We start from the raw sequence: 24,913 nt of genomic DNA on the forward strand, positions 1-24,913 counted from the left end.
GTGGGTTTTCAGCCCAACCCTCTGCCTGGAGATCTACTGTCCTGTGGGTTTTCAGCCCAACCCTCTGCCTGGAGATCTACTGTCCTGTGGGTTTTCAGCCCAACCCTCTGCCTGGAGATCTACTGTCCTGTAGGCTTTCAGCCCAACCCTCTGCCTGGAGATCTACTGTCCTGTAGGTTTTCAGCCCAACCCTCTGCCTGGACATCTACTGTCCTGTGGGTTTTTAGTCCAACCCTCTGCCTGGAGATCTACTGTCCTGTAGGTTTTTAGTCCAACCCTCTGCCTGGAGATCTACTGTCCTGTAGGTTTTTAGTCCAACCATAATTTATTGGTTTTGATTCATCTTGTTACGGTCTTGTTGAGCAGTTAATTAGTAGTGAACCTACAGGACGGTAGATCTCCAGGAAGAGGGTTGGATTGAACCTACAGGACGGTAGATCTCCAGGAAGAGGGTTGGACTGAACCTACAGGACTGTAGATCTCCAGGAAGAGGGTTGGACTGAACCTACAAGACGGTAGATCTCCAGGAAGAGGGTAACATATTCCAAATTCTATAGCTTCCTAAGTTGAAACACAGTTCACTATTTGGAGGGGGATCTTCCTTGTCCTGGTAAAGTAATAACATCTTATGCATCTTATGCATGTCCCAGATGACACCCCTATTTCCTTTATATAGTGAACTACTTTTTTTTAGTAGGGCTTAGATCAAACAAAAGTAGTTCACTATGTGAGGAATAAGCTGCCGTTTGGGAGGTAGAATACAAGGCTTGGCTAAACATATAAACAGTGTATGGGGAGGTTCTGTGTTTTTCACCGTGTATACCAAGAATGTTGGGCTAAATATCTCCTTTTTTTGTGTGTACTAATAAGAAGGATTACTGTATTATACTGTAAGTATAAATTGCTCTTATGAACTGATGTGGAAGTTTTGGAATGACGTTACTTCCCCCTTGTTTTTTTTTTTTTCACGTTTCTCATGTAACACATCTGCAGTGCAACTATAATATGTCTCCCAAATGGCACCCTATGGAGTGCACTACTTTTGACCAGGGCCAATAGGGAATAGGACGCACTTATTTTGAACAGGGCCAATAGGGAATAGGACGCACTTATTTTGAACAGGGCCAATAGGGAATAGGACGCACTTCTTTTGACCAGGGACAATAGGGAATAGGGCGCACTTCTTTTGACCAGGGACAATAGGGAATAGGGCGCACTTCTTTTGACCAGGGAATAGGGCGCACTTATTTTTACCAGGGCCAATAGGATATAGGGTGCACTGCTTTTGACCAGGGTCAATGGGAAATAGGGCGCATTTATTTTGACCAGGGCCAATGGGGAATAGGGCGCACTTCGTTTGACCAGAGGAAATGGGGTGCCATTTGGGATGCACTCTTGTGTTTTGTCCTATGGGGTGTCTCACCCTTTCTGCAACAGCAGTTTTGAACTGAATGAAACTCGGGTAAACCAACTGTTTACCTTTTGGAGGGGATATTCTGTGGCCCAAATAGCAACCTATTCCCTATCATTTTGATCAGAGGCCCATATAGGGAATAGGGCCCTGGTCAAAAGTAGTGCACTCTATAGGGAATAGCGTCTGGGGACACCCAGGGCCCTTTCTGCATGTCCACCCTTTGACTGGTATCAAACATTATGGGCATCTGCTGTATGTTTGTCTTTTAGCCTCTCAACTAATACATATATGCAGGCTAGGCTACTATGTTGTTTTTTTGATAGTGCAAGAGGTCTTTTAAATATCTCATATGTAATGTTAAATATATATTTGCACAAAATGGCAAGGATGTGCCTCAGTGGTCAATATATACCTAAAATAACAAATCAAGTCCTTCAAGAACCTCACCTTTTCTGAATCAGGGGGAAACATTTTTATTTCTATATCAACTCTTCTATTCCTTATTGATAGCGGTCTGAATGATGTTTCCAGTCTGAATCACACAGGCTGCGCCTCCCTTCTCCACCTTCATCCCAAAGTGTACGACTTGCATACTTCATGTCATGGATTTACATTGCTGGAGGGAGTTTCAACCATTTGTTAAATCTACGACCGTTGAGCATGCGGGTGCCCATTTTCTGGAGAAATGTGGAAAATGGCGATGTTAGTCACAGGTTGTTGTATTTCTAGGGGTTGACGGGGGGGGGGGGGGTGTTTTTTAATTCTGTACTACATCTACTTAACTCCAGATGACTGATGTTCTGTCTTAAATGGCACAGTTTTATTCCCCACATAGTGCACTACTGTTGACCAGGGCTCTGGTCTAAAGTAGTGCACTACGTAGGGAATAGGGTGCCATTTGAGATAAGCCAAAGGCTTGTCCCGTTAACTTCTGCACAGAATTGATTGTTAGTATACGATTATAACTTCACTTCACATGATGAATCCATTTAAAGTAACTTAGGGTCAACTCAGTAGAACATTTTAGCATGTCTCTAGAACCCTGCGGATACCCAGATCCTGTCCAGATTACACCCCCCTGTCCAGATTACACCCCCCCCCAGCCCCCTTTCCTACCCCCAGACACGGACTTGTGGAGAACTGAGGCTGTATGTATTAAGTGTCTTTAGCAGGAGTGGCAGATCTAGGATCATTCCTCTTCATATATAATGATGACTGTGGACAGGAGGGACCTGATCCTAGATCAGCTCTACTACTCTTGACGTTGGATACTCTTTACCCTGATTACAATTTGATAGAGGTTAAGCAATATGATAGGATAGGTGGATATGTTGCCGTATTGCTTACACGTGCCCAATACTTTCCGATCTAGGGGGGTAGGTAGTCTGTTTCTGGACAGGGCCCAAATCTCTGGTCAGGGTTTAGGAGCTCAATCACTTTGGGGTAGTCAGTCAGTTCATTCTGTGATGAATAGGTTAATAGGTTTCCGTGCTTCTCTGTGACTGGACCAGTGTTTTTCATTAAAAAAAAAAGTTCAGTTATCTTCTCTTATCTAGACTAATTGTGAATTCATTTTCTGCTCGTCAGCAAATGGTGGACAGATTGTCAAGTTTTGCACCGTTGGGCTTTTGGTTTGCGTTCATTTATTTTTATTTTTTTTTCCATTTCAAAACGAATTTTGACCATGTACAGTAATTTATAAACTTGCATCAAGTTTATGAATAAAGAATTTTAAGATTATTTGTTGGTGATTTCTTTTTTTGTTTTTTTTGTTTACTTTCATTTATTTTGTTGGGGTGGAGTGGGAGACAACTGTCACGTCAATAAACTAGTTTTGGGGGGTGGCTGTGCATGTTTCGTGAAGGGTAGGCTACCAATGCAAAAACAAACGAAAAACTTTACTGAAATACGTTACGGGGTCACTTCACGAGGATAAGTAGCGAATGGCTTCAGTCAGCGTTTGTAGTCAATTAGTTACTTAAAAAAAAATATATTGCTTTTAGTATTACTTCACACCCACGGGGGGGGGGCTGATTTAAAGTTGCACTTGTGCTCAAATCACATAAAGTAGCAGCTGGCCATATTATAGATTGTACTTTGTAAATTAAGGCTATAGATTATTAGTTTAAACACTGGCATCTATCCCAAATCTTCTTTTGCTCCTTAAACAACATGTACAGTACACCCTTTTGGTTCCCCAGGATTGGGGAGACACTGATATAGACTAACATCCAGCCACTATCATGAGCTTTGGGGAAGAGAGATGCCAGAGTCTGGTTCTGAGTGTTTATAGTTGTCAGATCTATGGGAGTCTGATATCAAGCCAACTCATTGTCATGACGAGCACAAACAGATCTGGGACCAGGCTATAGGAGACAACAGGTCTGGGACATTATGGCCACACTGCTGATCTTAATACTTGTTTTATTTTTTAATAAATGTAACCTTTTATTTAAGTAGGAAAGTCAGTGAAGAAAAAAAGTATCTACAATGACTGCCTACACCAGTCAAACCTGGACGACGCTGGGCCAATTGTTCACTGCCCTATGGGACTCCCAATCACGTCCGGTTGTGATACAGCCTGAATACTTACTGGCCACGTCGTGACAACAGAAAGGTTCTGGTTTAGGCCCCCTAATATCTGGACTTAAGAAAGTATAATTGGAATCTTTTCTACCGTATCTTGGTCTATGCCGCTCTGACATTGCTCGCAAATATTTATATATTATTAATTCCTTTACTTTAGATTGTGTATTGTTGTGAAATTGTTAGATATTACTTGTTAGATATTACTTCACTGTCGGAGCTAGAAACACAAGCATTTCGCTACAACCGCAATAACATCTGCTAAACACGTGTCTGTGACAAATAAAACATGATTTGATTTTGTATTTGGTAGTTTCATGACACATGGTGCGTTGAATGCATATGATTTAAAATGGTCTATAATCAAATTAGTTTTTTTGGTTTGTATAATATTGTATTGTTTCTGGGATAAGTCTATGCCGGATATGGACGTCTGATTCTCACATTAATATGCAACCCAGAACTGTCAGGTCAGTGAATTTGAAACGGCCCCTTGCGGCTAATAGAACCCATCTATATTTTTAACTGTGTCTGATCACTGATCACAGGATTTTGAGGTCTACAATACAGATTGGGTTTCCGTTATCGTTAATACTAAACTTTTTCATAAATTTTCATCTGAAACTGTAAATCGATCCTTATTCTTTAGAATAAAAGTTGTTTTACTCAATTTTGATTGGGTTGATTTAAAAACGAATAATAATTATGGTCCATTGAACCTTACAGTACTTCACAGTCCACATCATTTGTGTGGGGATCGCCTGTCTATGCCGTCGCTATGATGAGGACTGTCTGCCTCTGCTTCTGTATCCTGATCCAAGGTAAGTTTACAGATATGTTAGTTCATCTATTTATATTAACACATAGTTGATGTAACCTGGTCCCAGATCTGTTTACCTCTGTGGTTACCATACCAACCCTTATGGAACAGCGAACATCTGGAACCAGGCTCGAATGGATCTACACTGAATAGTGTTTGTCTCTTGGGAATTGTCCGTTTGAAATATCTTCCCTGATGTTTTAGGTGCAGACTCAGAGGAGAGGTTGGGATTTTAGATTGTTCTGGGTACGTTAGGGAATATGGATGCAAGCAGTAGAATCAGATTTGACAAAAACATCAAAATAACCCTTACGGAACAGTGGGGGGGGGGGACTGAAGATAGAGACACGCAGGTACAGACACTGATACGCACACAAAAGCTAGCACACTACACGCATGTATATTTAAATAACATTGTATGGTGGTATACATTTTGAATTGTAGATATGTAGTAGTGTAATAATGTTATATAATGTACTGTTTTATGTGTAATAAAAGTTCCTTAATGTGATTGGACCCCAGGAAGAGTAGCCGCTGCCTTGGCAGGAACTAATGGGGATCCATAATAAACCCCAGGAAGAGTAGCTGCTGCCTTGGCAGGAACTAATGGGGATCCATAATAAACCCCAGGAAGAGTAGCTGCTGCCTTGGGAACAGGAACTAAATGGGATCCATAATAAACCACAGGAAGAGTAGCTGCTGCCTTGGCAGGAACTAATGGGGATCCATAATAAACCCCAGGAAGAGTAGCTGCTGCCTTGGCAGGAACTAATGGGGATCCATAATAAACCCCAGGAAGAGTAGCTGCTGCCTTGGGAACAGGAACTAAATGGGATCCATAATAAACCACAGGAAGAGTAGCTGCTGCCTTGGCAGGAACTAATGGGGATCCATAATAAACCCCAGGAAGAGTAGCTGCTGCCTTGGCAGGAACTAATGGGGATCCATAATAAACCCCAGGAAGAGTAGCTGCTGCCTTGGCAGGAACTAATGGGGATCCATAATAAACCCCAGGAAGAGTAGCTGCTGCCTTGGGAACAGGAACTAAATGGGATCCATAATAAACCACAGGAAGAGTAGCCGCTGCCTTGGCAGGAACTAATGGGGATCCATAATAAACCCCAGGAAGAGTAGCTGCTGCCTTGGGAACAGGAACTAAATGGGATCCATAATAAACCACAGGAAGAGTAGCTGCTGCCTTGGCAGGAACTAATGGGGATCCATAATAAACCCCAGGAAGAGTAGCTGCTACTTTGGCAGGAACTAATGGGGATCCATAATAAACCCCCAGGAAGAGTTGCTGCTGCCTTGGCAGGAACTAATGGGGATCCATAATAAACCCCAGGAAGAGTAGCCGCTGCCTTGGCAGGAACTAATGGGGATCCATAATAAACCCCAGGAAGAGTAGCTGCTGCCTTGGCAGGAACTAATGGGGATCCATAATAAACCACAGGAAGAGTAGCTGCTGCCTTGGCAGGAACTAATGGGGATCCTTTTTAATTTAATTTTACCTTTATTTAACCAGGCAAGTCAGTTAAGAACAAATTCTTATTTTCAATGACGGCCTGGGAACAGTGGGTTAACTGCCTGTTCAGGGGCAAAACGACAGATTTGTACCTTGTCAGCTCGGGGGTTTGAACTCGGTTACTAGTCCAACGCTCTAACCACTAGGCTACGCTGCCGCCCCTTAATAAATACAAAACAGATGATTGGTTTATTTATTGGAAATAGGATGCGTTTCCATAATATATCCTCTTCCTATACAGTGCATTCTTTCTACTCTCTACAGTGCATTCTTCCTACTCTCTACAGTGCATTCTTCCTACTCTTCCTATACAGTGCACTCTTCCTACTCTATACAGTGCATTCTTCCTACTCTCTACAGTGCATTCTTCCTACTCTCTACAGTGCATTCTTCCTACTCTCTACAGTGCATTCTTCCTTCTCTCTACAGTGCATTCTTCCCACTCTCTACAGTGCATTCTTCCTACTCTCTACAGTGCATTCTTCCTACTCTCTACAGTGCATTCTTCCTACTCTCTACAGTGCATTCTTCCTACTCTCTACGGTGCATTCTTCCTACTCTCTACAGTGCATTCTTCCTACTCTCTACAGTGCATTCTTCCTACTCTACAGTGCATTCTTCCTACTCTCTACAGTGCATTCTTCCTACTCTCTACGGTGCATTCTTCCTACTCTCTACAGTGCATTCTTCCTACTCTCTACAGTGCATTCTTCCTACTCTCTACAGTGCATTCTTCCTACTCTCTACAGTGCATTCTTCCTACTCTCTACAGTGCACTCTTCCTACTCTTCCTTCCTACAGTGCATTCTGAAAGTATTCAAGACCCCTTGACTTTTTCCACATTTTGTTACGGTACAGACTTTCCCTCATCAATCTACACACAATACCCCGTAATGAAAAAGTCCAAATAGATTTTTAGAAAGTTTTGCAAATGTATTCAAAATAAAATACAGAAATACCTTATTTACTTAAGAATTCAGTCCTTTTGCTCCGAGACAGTATTGTGTCGAGGTATAGATCGGGAAGGTTACCAAAACATTTCTGCGGCATTGAAGTTCCCCAAGAACACAGTGGCCTCTATTATTCTTAAATGGAAGAAGTGACCAAGAACCAGATGGTCACTCTGACAGAGTTCCTCTGTAGAGATGGAAGAACATTCCCAAAGGACAACCATCTGCAGCACTCCACCAATCAGGCCTTTATGATAGAGTGGCCAGACGGAAGCCGTGCCTCAGTAAAAGGCACATGACAGCCCGCTTGAAGTTTGCCAAAAGGCACCTAAAGGAACTTAGATCTCTAGTCTGATGAAACCAAGATTGAACTCTTTGTCCTGAATGCCAAGCATCACGTCTGGAGGAAACCTGGCACCATCCCTACAGTGAAGCATAGTGGTGGCAGCATCATGCTGTGGGGATGTTTTTCAGGGGCAGGGAATAGTCAGGATTGAGGGAAAGATGAACGGAGCAAAGTACAGAGAGATCCTTGATGAAAACTTGCTCCAGAGGGCTCAGGGCTTCAGACTGGGGCGAAGGTTCACCTTAAAAACAGGACAACGAATCTAAAAACACAGCCAAGACAGCTCAGGAGGGTCTTTGGGACAAGTCTCTAAATGTCCTTGATTGGCCCAGCCAGATCCCAGACTTGAACCCGAACCTCTCTAGAGAGACCTGAAAATAGCTGTGCAGCGACGCTCCCCATCCAACCTGACAGACCTGGAGAGGATCTGCAGAGAAGAATGGCAGAAACTCCCCAAATACAGGTGTGCCAAGCTTGTAGCTTCATACCCAAGAAGTCTCAAGGCTGTAATCGCTGCCAAAGATGCTTCAACAAAGTACTGAGGAAAGGGTCTGAATGCTAATGTAAATGTGATATTTCAGTTTTTTATTTTTAATAGATTTGTAAACATTTCTAAAAACGTTTACATTATTGGGTATTTTTTAAAATCAATTTTCAGAATAAGGTTGTAACATAACAAAATGTGGAATAAGTCAAGGGGTCTGAATACTTTCCAAATGCACTGTATCCTCCTTTTTTATTTCTATTTTAATTTTATTTCACCTTTATTTAACCAGGTAGGCCAGTTGAGAACAAGTTCTCATTTACAACTGTGACCTGGCCAAGATAAAGCAAAGCAGTGCGACACAAACAACAACACAGAGTTACACATGGAATAAACAAAACATACAGCCAATAACACAATAGAAAATAAAGTCTATATACAGTGTGTGCAAATGGAGTGAGGAGGTAAGGCAATAAATAGGCCGTAGTAGCGAAGTAATTACAATTTAGCAAATTAACAGATGTACAGATGATGATGTGCAAGTAGAAATACTGTGTTTGCAAAATAATAGAAAAGTAAATAAAAACAATATGGGGATGAGGTAGGTAGATTGGGTGGGCTATTTACAGACAGGCTATGTACAGCTGCAGCGATCGGTTAGCTGATGTTTAAAGTTAGTGAGGGAAATATAAGTCTCCAGCTTCAGTGATTTTTGCAATTAGTTCCAGTCATTGGCAGCAGAGAACTGGAAGGAAAGGCGGCCAAAGAAGGTGTTGGCTTTAGGGATGACCAGTGAGATATACCTACTGGAGTGCATGCTACGGGTGGGTGTTGTTATCCTGACCAGTGAGCTGAGATAAGGGGGAGCTTTACCTAGCAAAGACTTATAGATGACCTGGAGCCAGTGGGTCTAGCGACGAATATGTAGCGAGGGCCAACCAGCGAGAGGATACAGGTCGCAGTGGTGGGTAGTGTATGGGGCTTTGGTGACAAAACGGATGGCACTGTGATAGACTGCATCCAATTTGCTGAGTAGAGTGTTGGAGGCGATTTTGTAAATTACATCGCCAAAGTCGAGGATCGGAAGAATAGTCAGTTTTACTAGGGTATGTTTGGTGGCATGAGTGAAGGAGGCTTTCTTGCGAAATAGAAAGCCGATTCTAGATTTAATTTTGGATTGGAGATGTTTACTATGAGTCTGGAAGGAGAGTTTACAGTCTAGCCAGACACCTAGGTAGTTGTCCACATATTTTAAGTCAGAACTAATATACTACTATATATAGTATATAGGACGACAGGTAGCTTAGAGTGTTGGGCCAGTAACCTAAATGTTGCTAGTTCGAATCCCAGAGTCGGCAAGGTGAAAAATAATCTCTCGATCTGCCCTTGGGCAAGGCACTTCACACTAATTTCTCCAGGGTCGCCGTCAATAATAGCTGATCACTAGCTCTGACCCCACTCTCCGAGGCTGTCACAGGGGGAGTCGGGATATGATACAAAAAACAGATTTCCAGGTCACACCTCAGACTCGTACAGGTTACCCAATTGTATATGTAATGAAACATATTTGACCTATATCTTCACACCTCACCTTTTCACAGGGCGTCTATTGTACATTGTCAATTCAGAAAGTAAACTGACACTCCAATTCAGAAAGTATACTGACACTCCAATTCAGAAAGTAAACTGACACTCCAATTCAGAAAGTAAACTGACACTCCAATTCAGAAAGTAAACTGAGACTCCACTTCCTCATTGCTGTCTTTATTTCAAGGCGGTCTATGTGCGGAGTCCGAGGAGAGGTTGCTGAAGTGGCTACTGAGTAGAGAGCGTTACAACAAGCTGATACGACCGGCCAGTAACCGGTTTGAACCAGTTACCATCAAACTGCAGGTCTCCCTGGCACAACTGATCAGTGTGGTGGGTTGATTGGATTGGATTCTATTGCACTTCACTGTTTTGTCTTGTTATTCCATTGTATCAGTGTGGTGACCGTTCAGTTCTTTTATTTTCATGTGAGTTTATATACAAATTACAAAACGTCATGGAATTCATAAAAGTTTGATACATATTTAACAATATGTCTTCCCTTTGTAGCATGACAGGGAACAAATTATGATCACCAATGTCTGGCTAACACAGGTGAGAAGAACGCTCATCTGTCCAGAATACATACAGTGTGTAATGTGGTGTCATTATTGAACACAACATTATGGTGAAGGTGAGTGTTTTACCTCTTGCTACTACAATTAACCATCCTTCTCGCCGTAGAACTGGGTTGATTACAGGTTGTCATGGGAACCCTCAGACTTTGATGGGATTGACAAGCTCCGCATTCCGTCCCGTCATATATGGCTCCCAGATATTGTACTGTACAACAAGTTAGTATCAAACCCTCCGGGAAAAGCATGTGCTTTAAAAAAAAAAAGATTGTGTATTCAAGTCTATGGTGCTGCTGGGAATTCACAGACAAAGTCAAAAGATATTCAACGCTGTTATTCTGAGAGCCTAAAATCTCACTGACGTGTCCTCCCTCCAACTGTAGTGCTGATGGTATCTATGAGGTGACAGTCTTCACCAACGCCATCGTCCTGTCCAACGGCACCATCTTCTGGCTCCCACCAGCTATCTATAAGAGTGCCTGCAAGATCGAGGTCAAACACTTCCCATTCGACCAACAGAACTGCACCCTGAAGTTCCGCTCGTGGACCTATGACCACACTGAGGTAATACATGGAAATGCATTGTGCTTTATCCTTGATAATGTGGTCCTCTGTAGCTCAGTTGGTAGAGCATAGTGCTTGCAACGCCTGGATATTGGGTTTGATTCCTGGGACCACTCGTACTTAAAATGATACACATTTTTAGCTATATTGAATATGTCCGGATTTCTCTATTGAGGCCTAGAAATGATATATCATGCAATGTGGTTGGAAGAAACATGGGAAAGTTATGCTGCTTTAAAAGGTGATACACATGTAGAAGAAAATGCCCTTTGAAAGATTTTGCTGAGATTTGTACCCTTCCTAGAGAGCTCTTCATTGATTACGCCCATTCAGCATCGTTCACGCCCTCTTAAACCTTAACCCCACCCATCCACACCGCCCGCAACCGCAGTGCTCTCCAGATGGTGGTGCAGTCTGCCCAACGCATCACCGGGGACACACTACCTGCCCTTAAGGACATCTACAGCACCCAGTGTCACATGAAGGCCTAGAAGATCATCAAGGATCTAAGCCAGAAGCAGCACACCATTCTTCACCCTAAATTCCCTTTGCTCTCTGTGTCTCATTCACTCAATTGCGTTCCGACTGGTCCCTCCACACATGCCTGCTGAGTGCGTACACAAGCTCCACTTATGAAAACATATCTATCTGATGCACAAGCTACATTCCTTGTCAAATGACGACAGTTTTATTACAGATTCCAAATGGACTGGTTGATTGAAGTAGGAAAATGTGTGTTCCAACAACGAGCTGCAGTTCGGGAATAATTGTGTCCCGTCTATTTTCCGCTAAAGCTGCTTTTCGAATTGCGGTTTACAATTGGTTAGCCTAGGCTATAACATAGACAAGTTCCACACTGAAAATATGCCAAAACATTTTTTTTTTTAAATTAGGCAAGTCAGAACAAATTCTTATTTTCAATGACGGCCTAGGAACAGCCTTGTTCAGGGACAGAACGACAGATTTTTAAAAACATTTTTCAGCTCGGTGATTTGATTTTGCAACCTTTCGGTTACTAGTCCAACACTCTCGACACACTAGGCTACCCTGCCGTCCCAGTTTAATAAAGACAAAGAGCATATTTTCATCAGAATCATGAAGCATATGCCTACACTTTAAACAGATGTGGCCGTATGCCTACACTTTAAACAGTTGTTGTGGCCATATGCCTATACTTTAAACAGATGTTGTGGCCATATGCCTACACTTTAAACAGATGTTGTGGCCATATGCCTATACTTTAAACAGTTGTTGTGGCCATATGCCTATACTTTAAACAGTTGTTGTGGCCATATGCCTATACTTTAAACAGATGTTGTGGCCATATGCCTACACTTTAAACAGATGTTGTGGCCATATGCCTACACTTCAAATCAAATCAAATCAAATCAAATTTTATTTGTCACATACACATGGTTAGCAGATGTTAATGCGAGTGTAGCGAAATGCTTGTGCTTCTAGTTCCGACAATGCAGTGATAACCAACAAGTAATCTAACTAACAATTCCAAAAAAAACTACTGTCTTATACACAGTGTAAGGGGATAAGGAACATGTACATAAGGATATATGAATGAGTGATGGTACAGAGCAGCATACAGTAGATGGTATCGAGTACAGTATATACATATGAGATGAGTGTGTAGACAAAGTAAACAAAGTGGCATAGTTAAAGTGGCTAGTGATACATGTGTTACATAAGGATGCAGTCGATGTTGTAGAGTACAGTATATACATATGCATATGAGATGAATAATGTAGGGTAAGTAACATTATATAAGGTAGCATTGTTTAAAGTGGCTAGTGATATATTTCCATCATTTCCATCAATTCCCATTATTAAAATGGCTGGAGTTGGGTCAGTGTCAATGACAGTGTGTTGGCAGCAGCCACTCAATGTTAGTGGTGGCTATTTAACAGTCTGATGGCCTTGAGATAGAAGCTGTTTTTCAGTCTCTCGGTCCCAGCTTTGATGCACCTGTACTGACCTCGCCTTCTGGATGATAGCGGGGTGAACAGGCAGTGGTTCGGGTGGTTGATGTCCTTGATGATCTTTATGGCCTTCCTGTAACAACGGGTGGTGTAGGTGTCCTGGAGGGCAGGTAGTTTGCCCCCGGTGATGCGTTGTGCAGTCCTCACTACCCTCTGGAGAGCCTTACGGTTGAGGGCGGAGCAGTTGCCGTACCAGGCGGTGATACAGCCCGCCAGGATGCTCTCGATTGTGCATCTGTAGAAGTTTGTGAGTGCTTTTGGTGACAAGCCGAATTTTTTCAGCCTCCTGAGGTTGAATAGGCGCTGCTGCGCCTTCTTCACGACGCTGTCAGTGTGAGTGGACCAATTCAGTTTGTCTGTGATGTGTATGCCGAGGAACTTAAAACTAGCTACCCTCTCCACTACTGTTCCATCGATGTGGATAGGGGGTGTTCCCTCTGCTGTTTCCTGAAGTCCACAATCATCTCCTTAGTTTTGTTGACGTTGAGTGTGAGGTTATTTTCCTGACACCACACTCCAAGGGCCCTCACCTCCTCCCTGTAGGCCGTCTCGTCGTTGTTGGTAATCAAGCCTACCACTGTTGTGTCGTCCGCAAACTTGATGATTGAGTTGGAGGCGTGCGTGGCCACGCAGTCGTGGGTGAACAGGGAGTACAGGAGAGGGCTCAGAACGCACCCTTGTGGGGCCCCCGTGTTGAGGATCAGCGGGGAGGAGATGTTGTTGCCTACCCTCACCACCTGGGGCGGCCCGTCAGGAAGTCCAGTACCCAGTTGCACAGGGCGGGGTCGAGACCCAGGGTCTCGAGCTTGATGACGAGCTTGGAGGGTACTATGGTGTTGAATGCCGAGCTGTAGTCGATGAACAGCATTCTCACATAGGTATTCCTCTTGTCCAGGTGGGTTAGGGCAGTGTGCAGTGTGGTTGAGATTGCATCGTCTGTGGACCTATTTGGGCGGTAAGCAAATTGGAGTGGGTCTAGGGTGTCAGGTAGGGTGGAGGTGATATGGTCCTTGACTAGTCTCTCAAAGCACTTCATGATGACGGAAGTGAGTGCTACGGGGCGGTAGTCGTTTAGCTCAGTTACCTTAGCTTTCTTGGGAACAGGAACAATGGTGGCCCTCTTGAAGCATGTGGGAACAGCAGACTGGTATAGGGATTGATTGAATATGTCCGTAAACACACCGGCCAGCTGGTCTGCGCATGCTCGGAGGGCGCGGCTGGGGATGCCGTCTGGGCCTGCAGCCTTGCGAGGGTTAACACGTTTAAATGTCTTACTCACCTCGGCTGCAGTGAAGGAGAGACTGCATGTTTCCGTTGCAGGCCGTGTCAGTGGCACTGTATTGTCCTCAAAGCGGGCAAAAAGTTATTTAGTCTGCCTGGGAGCAAGACATCCTGGTCCGTGACTGGGCTGGATTTCATCTTGTAGTCCGTGATTGACTGTAGACCCTGCCACATGCCTCTTGTGTCTGAGCCATTGAATTGAGATTCCACTTTGTCTCTGTACTGACGCTTAGCTTGTTTGATAGCCTTACGGAGGGAATAGCTGCACTGTTTGTATTCAGTCATGTTGCCAGACACCTTGCCCTGATTAAAAGCAGTGGTTCGCGCTTTCAGTTTCACGCGAATGCTGCCATCAATCCACGGTTTCTGGTTAGGGAATGTTTTTATCGTTGCTATGGGAACGACATCTTCGACGCACGTTCTAATGAACTCGCACACCGAATCAGCGTATTCGTCAATATTCCCATCTGACGCAATACGAAACATGTCCCAGTCCACGTGATGGAAGCAGTCTTGGAGTGTAGAGTCAGCTTGTTCTGACCAGCGTTGGACAGACCTCAGCGTGGGAGCCTCTTGTTTTAATTTCTGTCTGTAGGCAGGGATCAGCAAAATGGAGTCGTGGTCAGCTTTTCCGAAAGGGGGCGGGGCAGGGCCTTATATGCGTCGCGGAAGTTAGAGTAACAATGATCCAAGGTTTTACCACCCCTGGTTGCGCAATCGATATGCTGATAAAATTTAGGGAGTCTTGTTTTCAGATTGGCTTTGTTAAAATCCCCAGCTACAATGAATGCAGCCTCCGGATAAATGTTTTCCAGTTTGCAAAGAGTTAAATAAAGTTCGTTCAGAGCCATCGATGTGTCTGCTTGGGGGGGATATATACGGCTGTGATTATAATCGAAGAGAATTCTCTTGGAAGATAATGCGGTCTACATTTGATTGTGAGGAATTCTAAATCAGGTGAACAGAAGGATTTGAGTTCCTGTATGTTTTCTTCATCACACCATGTCCCGTTAGTCATGAGGCATACGCCCCCTCCACTCTTCTTACCAGAGAGATGTTTGTTTCTGTCGGCGCGATGCGTGGAGAAACCCGTTGGCTGCACCGCCCTGGATAGCGTTTTCCCAGTAAGCCATGTCTCCGTAAAGCAGAGAACGTTGCAGTCTCTGATGTCCCTCTGGAATGCCACCCTTGCTCGGATTTCATCAACCTTGTTGTCGAGAGACTGGACATTGGCAAGAAGAATACTGGGAAGTGGTGCGCGATGTGCCCTTTTCCGGAGTCTGACCAGAACACCGCTGCGTTTCCCTCTTTTTCGGAGTCGTTTCCTTGGGTCGCTGCATGCGATCCATTCCGTTGTCCTGTTTGTAAGGCAGAACACAGGATCCGCGTCGCGGAAAACATATTCTTGGTCGTACTGATGGTGAGTTGACGCTGATCTTATATTCAGTAGTTCTTCTCGACTGTATGTAATGAAACCTAAGATGACCTGGGGTACTAATGTAAGAAATAACACGTGTTCAATGTGGACTTTAAACAGATGATGTGGCCATATGCCTACACTTTAAACAGATGTTGTGGCCATATGCCTACACTTTAAACAGATGATGTGGCCGTCGTTCATCACCATGCAGTGTTCAATGTGGACTTGTTCGTCCATTTTGAAAATGACAACGAACAGGCAGAATAAACTCAACTGAACATCTGTATATTAAAGGGAAGGGGGGGGGGGGGGGTTCTTTTTGAAGAAATTCTTTAAACTCGACAAATTCAGGCCCCTTTTTAAAATGATCCCTCTTTGACAATAACTGTTCCAGGCACGAGATGCGCATCACTTCGCATGAGCAACTTTGTCTGCTAAATTAACAAAACAAGGCTATGCCAAACTTGATGATTGGGTTGGAAACGTGCATAGCCATGCGGTCATGGATGAACAGAGAGTACAGAAGGGGGGTTGAGTAGGCATCCCTTTGGGGGCCCCACCTTATTGAGGATCAGCATGGCTCACGTGTTGTTGTCTACCTTCACCACCTGGGATTGGCCTGTCAGGAAGTAGAGGTCCCAGTGAACAGGGAGGGTTCAGACCCAGAGCCCAAAGCTACAACTTTACCTCAAGTCTGCGGTAGCAACGATGATCTATGTACTGACCAGCGAAGCTCCCATTGTGTTATAGACTGAAGCCTGTGACATGACAGACCAATCAGGACTCCTATCTTGGCATGTCCAACCATTTTATTATCTCAGCCAATCACGACTAAACAGGAAGGATCCTTTACTTCTCACTGTATAGCTCAATGCTTCTCTTTGGCTGAACTAGTCTCATCAGTTTATTTATTCATATTTACAGACCCCAACAAGTTTATTATTAAGGCGTATGAATGTTCACATGTTCAAGAAGGCATTTCTGCCCCAAATTTTTATAATAATAGCTTTTTCAGACGACCCTACCGCGAAGTAGGAACTGTCGTCAAATGCCTTAGATCCTGTAACCTGTTACGTGTATTGTTTCAGACGATGTCTTTTAATTGTCAAATCTAAATCCAATCAAATCAGGTGGATCTGGTCCTCCAGGACAGGTGTGGCCAGTATGGATGACTTCACGCCCAGTGGAGAGTGGGACATCTTGGCTTTACCCGGGAGACGTACTTTCTCCAGCTCAGAGCCCATCTACGTGGATGTGACCTACGACTTCCTGATCAAAAGGAATGAATATATAGTGCCATTTAAAAAAAAATCTTATTCTTCAACTGTTTACAATATATTAGTTGTGTTACTTTTTCTTGTCATAAGATGTTATTATTTTTTACAATCGAGGACCACTTTGGAAATACTTGTTTTCATTCATGCTTTCATGTGCTGTCATCTGGAATCATAGGCTACACAGCTTGTTGAGGTATTATCTGTACCTCAGATAAGATTCAATTAAATTCTGCTCAATTCAATGTATTTCCAGGAAGCCGTTGTTCTACACCATAAATCTGATTATCCCCTGTGTCCTCATCACCTCTCTGACTGTGTTGGTCTTCTACCTGCCCAGTGACTGTGGAGAGAAGATCAGTCTGTGTGTCTCTGTACTGTTGGCCCTCACTGTGTTCCTGTTGCTGATATCTAAGATCGTACCGCCAACCTCGCTGGACGTGCCCCTGATCGGTAAGCTCTGTGCCAGGGCCAGTATTAACCAAGGGTTAAGGATTTAGTAGGAGTGCTGATCTGGAATCAGTTTGACATTTTTTAGATCATAATGAATAAGATTATATTGCCAGTGGGGACCTGATCCTAGATCAGCACTTCTGCTTTGTGCACACAGATCGTGATATTCACCATGGTGCTGGTGACCTTCTCCATCACCATTATGTGATGGCTCATGCATAAGCTTAATGTTAAGTAGGGCTGCAAAAATATTATTATTATTTTTTTATCCAACTTATCTGAGAAAATATTATTTGACTGTTGAATGTACAGTGTAAATTAAAAGAAAGGTCAAGTTCAACATTTAAATGAGGAAAAACAACATTGCATAATGACATTTTTAAATGAGATGCTTCTTCACACTCTTCTCTCTGATCTGCTAGGTAAATACCTGATGTTCACCATGGTTCTCGTAACCTTCTCCATCGTCACCAGTGTGTGTGTTCTGAATGTCCATCACCGTTCCCCCAGCACACACACCATGCCCCACTGGGTTAAAGTTGTGTTCCTGGACTGGCTGCCTGCCCTGCTGTGCATGAGGCACCCCCAGAACAACTCAGCCAGACAGCGTCTCCGTCAGAGGAGGCAGCTGTCGCTCCAGAAGACCAAGGAGGCTAGCCCAGGGATGGACCCTGGCGTGGCCTCCTCTCCTTCCTCTTCGCCATTCCTCCTATCTCCTGGGTCCTACTACCTCAGAAAAAGGTCATTATACTATTTCTATCATGTACCATTATTATTATTATTTATTTTTCTTTCATTTTATTGTGGTCATGTGATCACCAGAAGATGTAATCAACAGATTATGAATTTACTGTAAAAAAAAACTGTAACGGATGGTTCCCTTGACATGTAAAGAAAATGTATAATTTATTAATTGAAATTAATTAATTCATGCAGGAGTGTGAGGACAGGAGGGGTTTCTCATATGTAAAGAAAATGTGTAATTTATTAATTAATTTATTCATTCATTCATTCAGGAGTGTGAGGACACAAGAGGGGTTTCTGCCCACGGAGCAACTGTCTGGTCGCCCGTGGTGTGGCAGCTCCAGCTCTGACATCAGTCACAGTCCTGACCTACAGGAAGCTGTGGACGGGGTGCGATTCGTAGCTGACTACATGATTAGAGACAACAACAAGACTGTGAGTCAATCTGGTCTTATTTGAATTGTTGTTTTTGTTTGCTGCAAAAATTGGTTTATCGTATCACATCAGAAATGCAGAAAATCAGAACACAATAAGATGGTAAGAATGTTTTTAAAAAGTAAGAGAGATCGCAGGTTGGAAAAGCTACTTTTCTGTCCAACATAAAAGCTGAAATCTGTCTGGAAGGACCATTTTCTTCTGTCCAGCTGGAGATTGACCTTCAAAGCTCTTCAGTCTTTTGTTTTTATTTGTGTATGTGTCGTAATGTTTTTGGACCCCAGGAAGGAGTAGCTGCTGCCTTGGCAACGCCTAATGGGGATCCATAATAAACCCCAGGAAAGAGTAGCTGCTGCCTTGGCAACGCCTAATGGGGATCCATAATAAACCCCAGGAAAGAGTAGCTGCTGCCTTGGCAACGCCTAATGGGGATCCATAATAAACCCCAGGAAAGAGTAGCTGCTGCCTTGGCAACGCCTAATGGGGATCCATAATAAACCCCAGGAAAGAGTAGCTGCTGCCTTGGCAACGCCTAATGGGGATCCATAATAAACCCCAGGAAGAGTAGCTGCTGCCTTGGCAACGCCTAATGGGGATCCATAATAAACCCCAGGAAAGAGTAGCTGCTGCCTTGGCAACGCCTAATGGGGATCCATAATAAACCCCAGGAAAGAGTAGCTGCTGCCTTGGCAACGCCTAATGGGGATCCATAATAAACCCCAGGAAGAGTAGCTGCTGCCTTGGCAACGCCTAATGGGGATCCATAATAAACCCCAGGAAGAGTAGCTGCTGCCTTGGCAATGCCTAATGGGGATCCATAATAAACCCCAGGAAAGAGTAGCTGCTGCCCTGGCAACGCCTAATGGGGATCCATAATAAATGCAAAATACCTGTGGGCGGAGCTACAGCTCTGATATGAAACTTTCTTCTGCAGCATTTTGTACAGTTGATCATCCTCTCTCTTTTTTCACGTGTTCTGCAATGAATAGATGGATGTGTGAGTGAGTGAGTGAGTGAGTGAGTGAGTGAGTGAGTGAGTGAGTGAGTGAGTGGATGTGTGAGTGGATGTGTGAGTGGATGTGTTAGTGGGTGGATGGATGTGGGTGTGTGAGTGGATGTGGGTGGGTGGATGGATGGATGGATGGATGGATGGATGGATGGATGGATGTGTTAGTGGATGTGTTAGTGGGTGGTTGGATGTGGGTGTGTGAGTGGATGTGGGTGGGTGGGTGGATGGATGTGTTAGTGGGTGGATGGATGTGGGTGTGGGTGTGTGAGTGGATGTGGGTGGATGGATGGATGGGTGGATGTGGGTGGGTGGGTGGGTGGATGGATGGATGTGGGTGGGTGGGTGGATGTGGGTGGGTGGATGGATGGATGGATGTGGGTGGGTGGGTGGGTGGATGGATGGATGGATGGATGTGGGTGGGTGGATGTGGGTGGGTGGATGGATGGATGGATGTGTGGGTGATCATGCTGCTTTACGCCCCCAGACATTTGAGTCTCTTCTCTAGACCGTTCTCTCTCTCCTTTTCTGACCCTGTGTTCTCCAGGTGATTGAGGACTGGAAGTACGTGGCGATGCTATTGGATCGTCTGTTCCTGTGGATCTTTGCAGTAGGCTGTATAGCCGGTACTCTTGGGATCTTCCTCCAACCTTTCTTCCAGCATCAGACCATTCCCATCCGGAATCTCAGCAGCCCGACCTCACCAAGGGACGTCATCTTGAAGGATTCCGTTGTTTAAAAATATATATATTATCCATGTAGAACTAATAATGTGTAGCTTTAAAAGCGGACCCCACCACACGAAATGATCTGAAGGACTTTACTGTCAACTGGCTAATGCCGCTACTATTCTTAGCTACAATTTATTACAATAATGATAAAAACAAATGATCTGGGATTCCTGCTGTCGTTATACGGGGGGGGGGGGTCAATAGCTCAAGGAAAAGGTGTTTGTGTTAGATAGAGCAGTGTCTGACTGCTGTCGGCTGAGGAAGATGCTTTGAATTGACCGTGTTCGGTAAAGAGATGTTTTGTGATGATGCATAGACTTTAATTAACAACATGGTTAACATCATGCATGTCCCCTAAACTAGAAATTAACAACATGGTAACATGGTAACATGATGCACGTCCCCTAAACTAGAAATTAACAACATGGTAACATGGTAACATGATGCACGTCCCCTAAACTAGAAATTAACAACATGGTAACATGGTAACATGATGCACGTCCCCTAAACTAGAAATTAACAACATGGTAACATGGTAACATGATGCACGTCCCCTAAACTAGAAATTAACAACATGGTAACATGGTAACATGATGCACGTCCCCTAAACTAGAAATGAACAACATGGTTAACATCATGCATGTCCCCTAAACTAGAAATGAACAACATGGTTAACATGGTAACATCATGCACGTCCCCTAAACTAGAAATTAACAACATGGTAACATGGTAACATGATGCACGTCCCCTAAACTAGAAATTAACAACATGGTAACATGGTAACATGATGCACGTCCCCTAAACTAGAAATTAACAACATGGTAACATGATGCACGTCCCCTAAACTGAATGTCACTAACTGAGAAAATATATGAAGTGTGCTGCCACCCTCTGCCAATGTTTGCAGACCACTCATGTCATAAAATGAATTGGGACTGTATGAGTATGAGATTAATATGTAGACCATCACATTAGGTTATGTTTCATTAGATAGACCTCGAAAAGTGTGTTGAATAAAGCCCCCCCCACGACACTCTTTCATAAACACAGGCAGCACATTAGTTCAATTGGACCTGCGATGATGTAATATTGTGACCACATGGCAAATGAGCACAGAGGATTAAAAATTGAGAGATCACAACACGCCTCATAATAAGAACCTGCGAATGTTCAAACCAATCATCCATTCAGCGTGTTGTTGAGTAGCCTACTTTACGACATCGCGTAGCCTGGAGAAATCCAGTCTGTTTGTGCTAACATTCCACTCCTTGTCATGCCAAACAATGACACAAGAGTACAAGGAGTAGAATGTTAGCACAAAATAAAGGTGATGGATTTCAGGCTATGTCCTTAGGATGTATGAGCAGTAGGAGTTGATACATAGCTTGGTTCCAGATCGGTTGGTGTTGCCATGACAATGCATATGGTGATTGTCAAACCAAACAAACAGGCTTGACAAGACGGCACTGTTACGAAACCAACGACTAGCCTGCTGATATCGTTGCACTCGCTTTGTCTTGGGGTCACGTCTAGCCTGACGTCCACCAAACCAACCAGCAGCTTCACGTCCACCAAACCAATCAGCAACCTCATTTCCACCAAACCAACCAACAGCCTCACGTCCACCAAACCAACCAGCAACCTCACATCCACCAAACCAACCAGCAACCTCAAGTCCACCAAACCAACCAGCAACCTCACATCCACCAAACCAACCAGCAACCTCACGTCCACCAAACCAACCAGCAACCTCACGTCCACCAAAACCAATCAGCAGCCTCACATCCACCAAACCAACCAGCAACCTCACATCCACCAAACCAACCAGCAACCTCACATCCACCAAACCAATCAGCAGCCTCACGTCCACCAAACCAATCAGCAGCCTCACGTCCACCAAACCAACCAGCAACCTCACGTCCACCAAAACCAATCAGCAGCCTCACGTCCACCAAACCAATCAGCAGCCTCACGTCCACCAAACCAACCAGCAACCTCACGTCCACCAAACCAACCAGCAGCCTCTTTATTAAGGTTTCCAGTGAACGATTCACCATGGGTGAGGGGATATATCAACCAACCCTGATCTCATTGGCTGTACTGCTCATCACTCTGTCCAATAGTGTCTATAGGGGTCAAATCCTGGTGTACCCATTGGACGGAAGCCACTGGGTCAACATGAGAGTCGTCATGGAAGAGCTTCATTCCAAAGGCCATGACATCACAGTGGTGCAAGTGTCAAACCACTGTTACATTTTTTTAAACAGTTTTTATTTCACCTTTATTTAACCAGGTAGGCCAGTTGAGAACAAGTTCTCATTTACAACTGTGACCTGGCCAAGATAAAGCAAAGCAGTGCAACAAAAACAACAACACAGAGTTACACATGGAGTAAACAAAACATACAGCCAATAACACAATAGAAAAATCTATGTACAGTGTGTGCAAATGTTTTTAATTTTTATTTATTTAACCTTTATTTAACCAGGAAGGGCTCATTGAGGTTAAAATCTCTTTTTCAAGAGCGCCCTGGCCAAGATAGGCAGCACCAAGTCATTACAAAAAAATTACAGACAGACAACATGAAAAACTACAAGTAATCTAGTAAAAACCATTGAATTCACAAGAGTATAAAACAGCAAATTAAAAACATTGACAGGTCAGGCAATCAGCCTCAAAATCCTTCATCAGTGATTTAAAAACACCAATCGGGACAAGTTCTTCCACTTTAAAAGTATTTTGTAAGGCGTTCCAAGACGATGGTGCAGAGGACATAAAAGCCCTTTTACCAAATTCAGTTCGGACATTTGGAACAGTTAGCAGGACAAAGTCCAGCAAAGGAAGAGACGGCCCACCACATCTCTGAACAATAAAAATGCACAAATAAAAAGGTAGTAAACCCAAAATGACTTTGTAAACAAAAGTATACCAGTGACTGAGTCTAGAGTCTACGGCATAAATGTAGCTGATACTAGCCTCCTTCTGGCTTCAAAAGAAAAACAGGCCTTATTCCTAAAATAAAATCCCAATTTCAGCTTCAATTTTTTTGTAAATTGTTGAAAATGCAATTTAAAAGAGAGGCCGTCATCTATTAAAATGAGAATATATTTAAATGTAGTAAGGTTGGGGAGGTAAGGCAATAAATAGGTCATATTGGCAAAATAATTACAATTTAGCATTAACACTGGGGTGATGGATGTGCAGATGATGATGTGCAAGTGGAGATACTGGCGTGCAAAAGAGCAAAACAAATAATAACAATATGGAGATGAGGTAGTTGGGTGGGCAAATCACAGATGGGCTATGTACAGGTACTGTACAATGATCTGTAAGCTGCTCTGACAGCTGATGCTTATTAAAGTTAGAGAGGGAGATATAAGTCTCCAGCTTCCGTGATTTTTGCAATTCATTCACGTCATAGGCAGCAGAGAACTGGAAGGAAAGGTGGCCAAAGTAAGTGTTGGCTTTGGGGATGACCAGGAAATACATCAATTAGAATTCCCCACACTACACCTACATCACCATCCTTTAACACAGGCGCCTTCCATTAAAACTTCCTTAATTTATATTACGTAAACATCCGAAAATCATGCTTCACTCAAGTGTCCTTTTTCGGGTTTCACGAGAACATGGCTGAAATGATTTGCTCGGGTCCTTGAAGACAGCGAGTTGATCCTTTCCCACCAGGATGGAAGTTTTATGGATCCTGGGATTGGTGGAGGGACGATCTGCCTCTGGTATACAGTGCCAGATGGACCATCCAAGGTGAAGCTCATTTGGTCATCGCCCTGTCACCTCTGTCCTACATCCCCATTCACACCCACAGAGTTGACAGACAAGATGACATTCCCCCGGAGAGTCACCAACGTCATAGCTCACATTCTCGAGACTTAGTGCCCACTGAAAGTATTCACACCCCTTGACTTTTCCCACATTTTGTTGTGCTACAAAGTGGGATCAAAATGGATTTAATTGTAATTATTTTTACACAAAAAACATTCTAACAACATTTGTAAATATATATCTTGATCAGATAAGTATTCAACCCACTGAGTAAAAACATGTTAGAATCACCTTTGGCAGCGATTACAGCTCTGAGTATTTCAAATCAAATCAAATTTATTTATATAGCCCTTCGTACATCAGCTGATATCTCAAAGTGCTGTACAGAAACCCAGCCTAAAACCCCAAACAGCAAACAATGCAGGTGTAAAAGCACGGTGGCTAGGAAAACTCCCTAGACGGTGGCTAGAAACCCTAGAGAGGAACCGGGCATGTGGGGTGGCCAGTCCTCTTCTGGCTGTGCCGGGTAGAGATTATAACAGAACATCTGTTCAAATGTTCATAAATGACCAGCATGGTCAAATAATAATAAGGCAGAACAGTTGAAACTGGAGCAGCAGCACAGTCAGATGGACTGGGGACAGCAAGGAGCCATCATGTCAGGTAGTCTGGGGCACGGTCCTAAGAGCTTTCAAATGTTCCTGGTTGTAGAACAGTTGAAACTGGAGCAGGAGCATTGGACTGGGGACAGCAAGGAGTCCTCATGTCAGGTAGTCCTGGGACATCATTTTGGCCAGGTGGACTGGGGACCCCACCGAATAGGACAGGAGAAGTACTCCAGATAAACAAACTGACCCTAGCCCCCCGACACATAAACTACTGCAGCATAAATACTGGAGGCTCAAATTTGTTTTTGATCATAGCCCCACCCACTTTGATAACAC

The 24,913-nt window shown here is 43.7% G+C and overlaps 1 protein-coding gene across 1 annotated transcript; it reads left to right on the plus strand.

The window, feature by feature from the left end:
- The first annotated feature begins 4,483 nt into the window (after positions 1-4,483).
- LOC124037382 (neuronal acetylcholine receptor subunit beta-4-like) lies at positions 4,484-24,080 on the plus strand. Its single transcript, XM_046352085.1, has 13 exons — positions 4,484-4,821; positions 9,900-10,045; positions 10,223-10,267; positions 10,397-10,506; positions 10,671-10,851; positions 16,219-16,235; positions 16,692-16,836; positions 17,078-17,270; positions 17,693-18,011; positions 18,287-18,449; positions 20,003-20,019; positions 21,720-22,132; positions 24,013-24,080. The coding sequence occupies exons 1-13, from the start codon at positions 4,779-4,781 to the stop codon at positions 24,078-24,080; spliced, it is 1,860 nt and encodes a 619-aa protein (XP_046208041.1). The 5' UTR covers positions 4,484-4,778.
- Positions 24,081-24,913: the final 833 nt, after the last annotated feature.

Source organism: Oncorhynchus gorbuscha, linkage group LG06, assembly GCF_021184085.1.
Source record: "Oncorhynchus gorbuscha isolate QuinsamMale2020 ecotype Even-year linkage group LG06, OgorEven_v1.0, whole genome shotgun sequence".
Taxonomy (NCBI): Eukaryota; Metazoa; Chordata; class Actinopteri; order Salmoniformes; family Salmonidae; genus Oncorhynchus; species Oncorhynchus gorbuscha.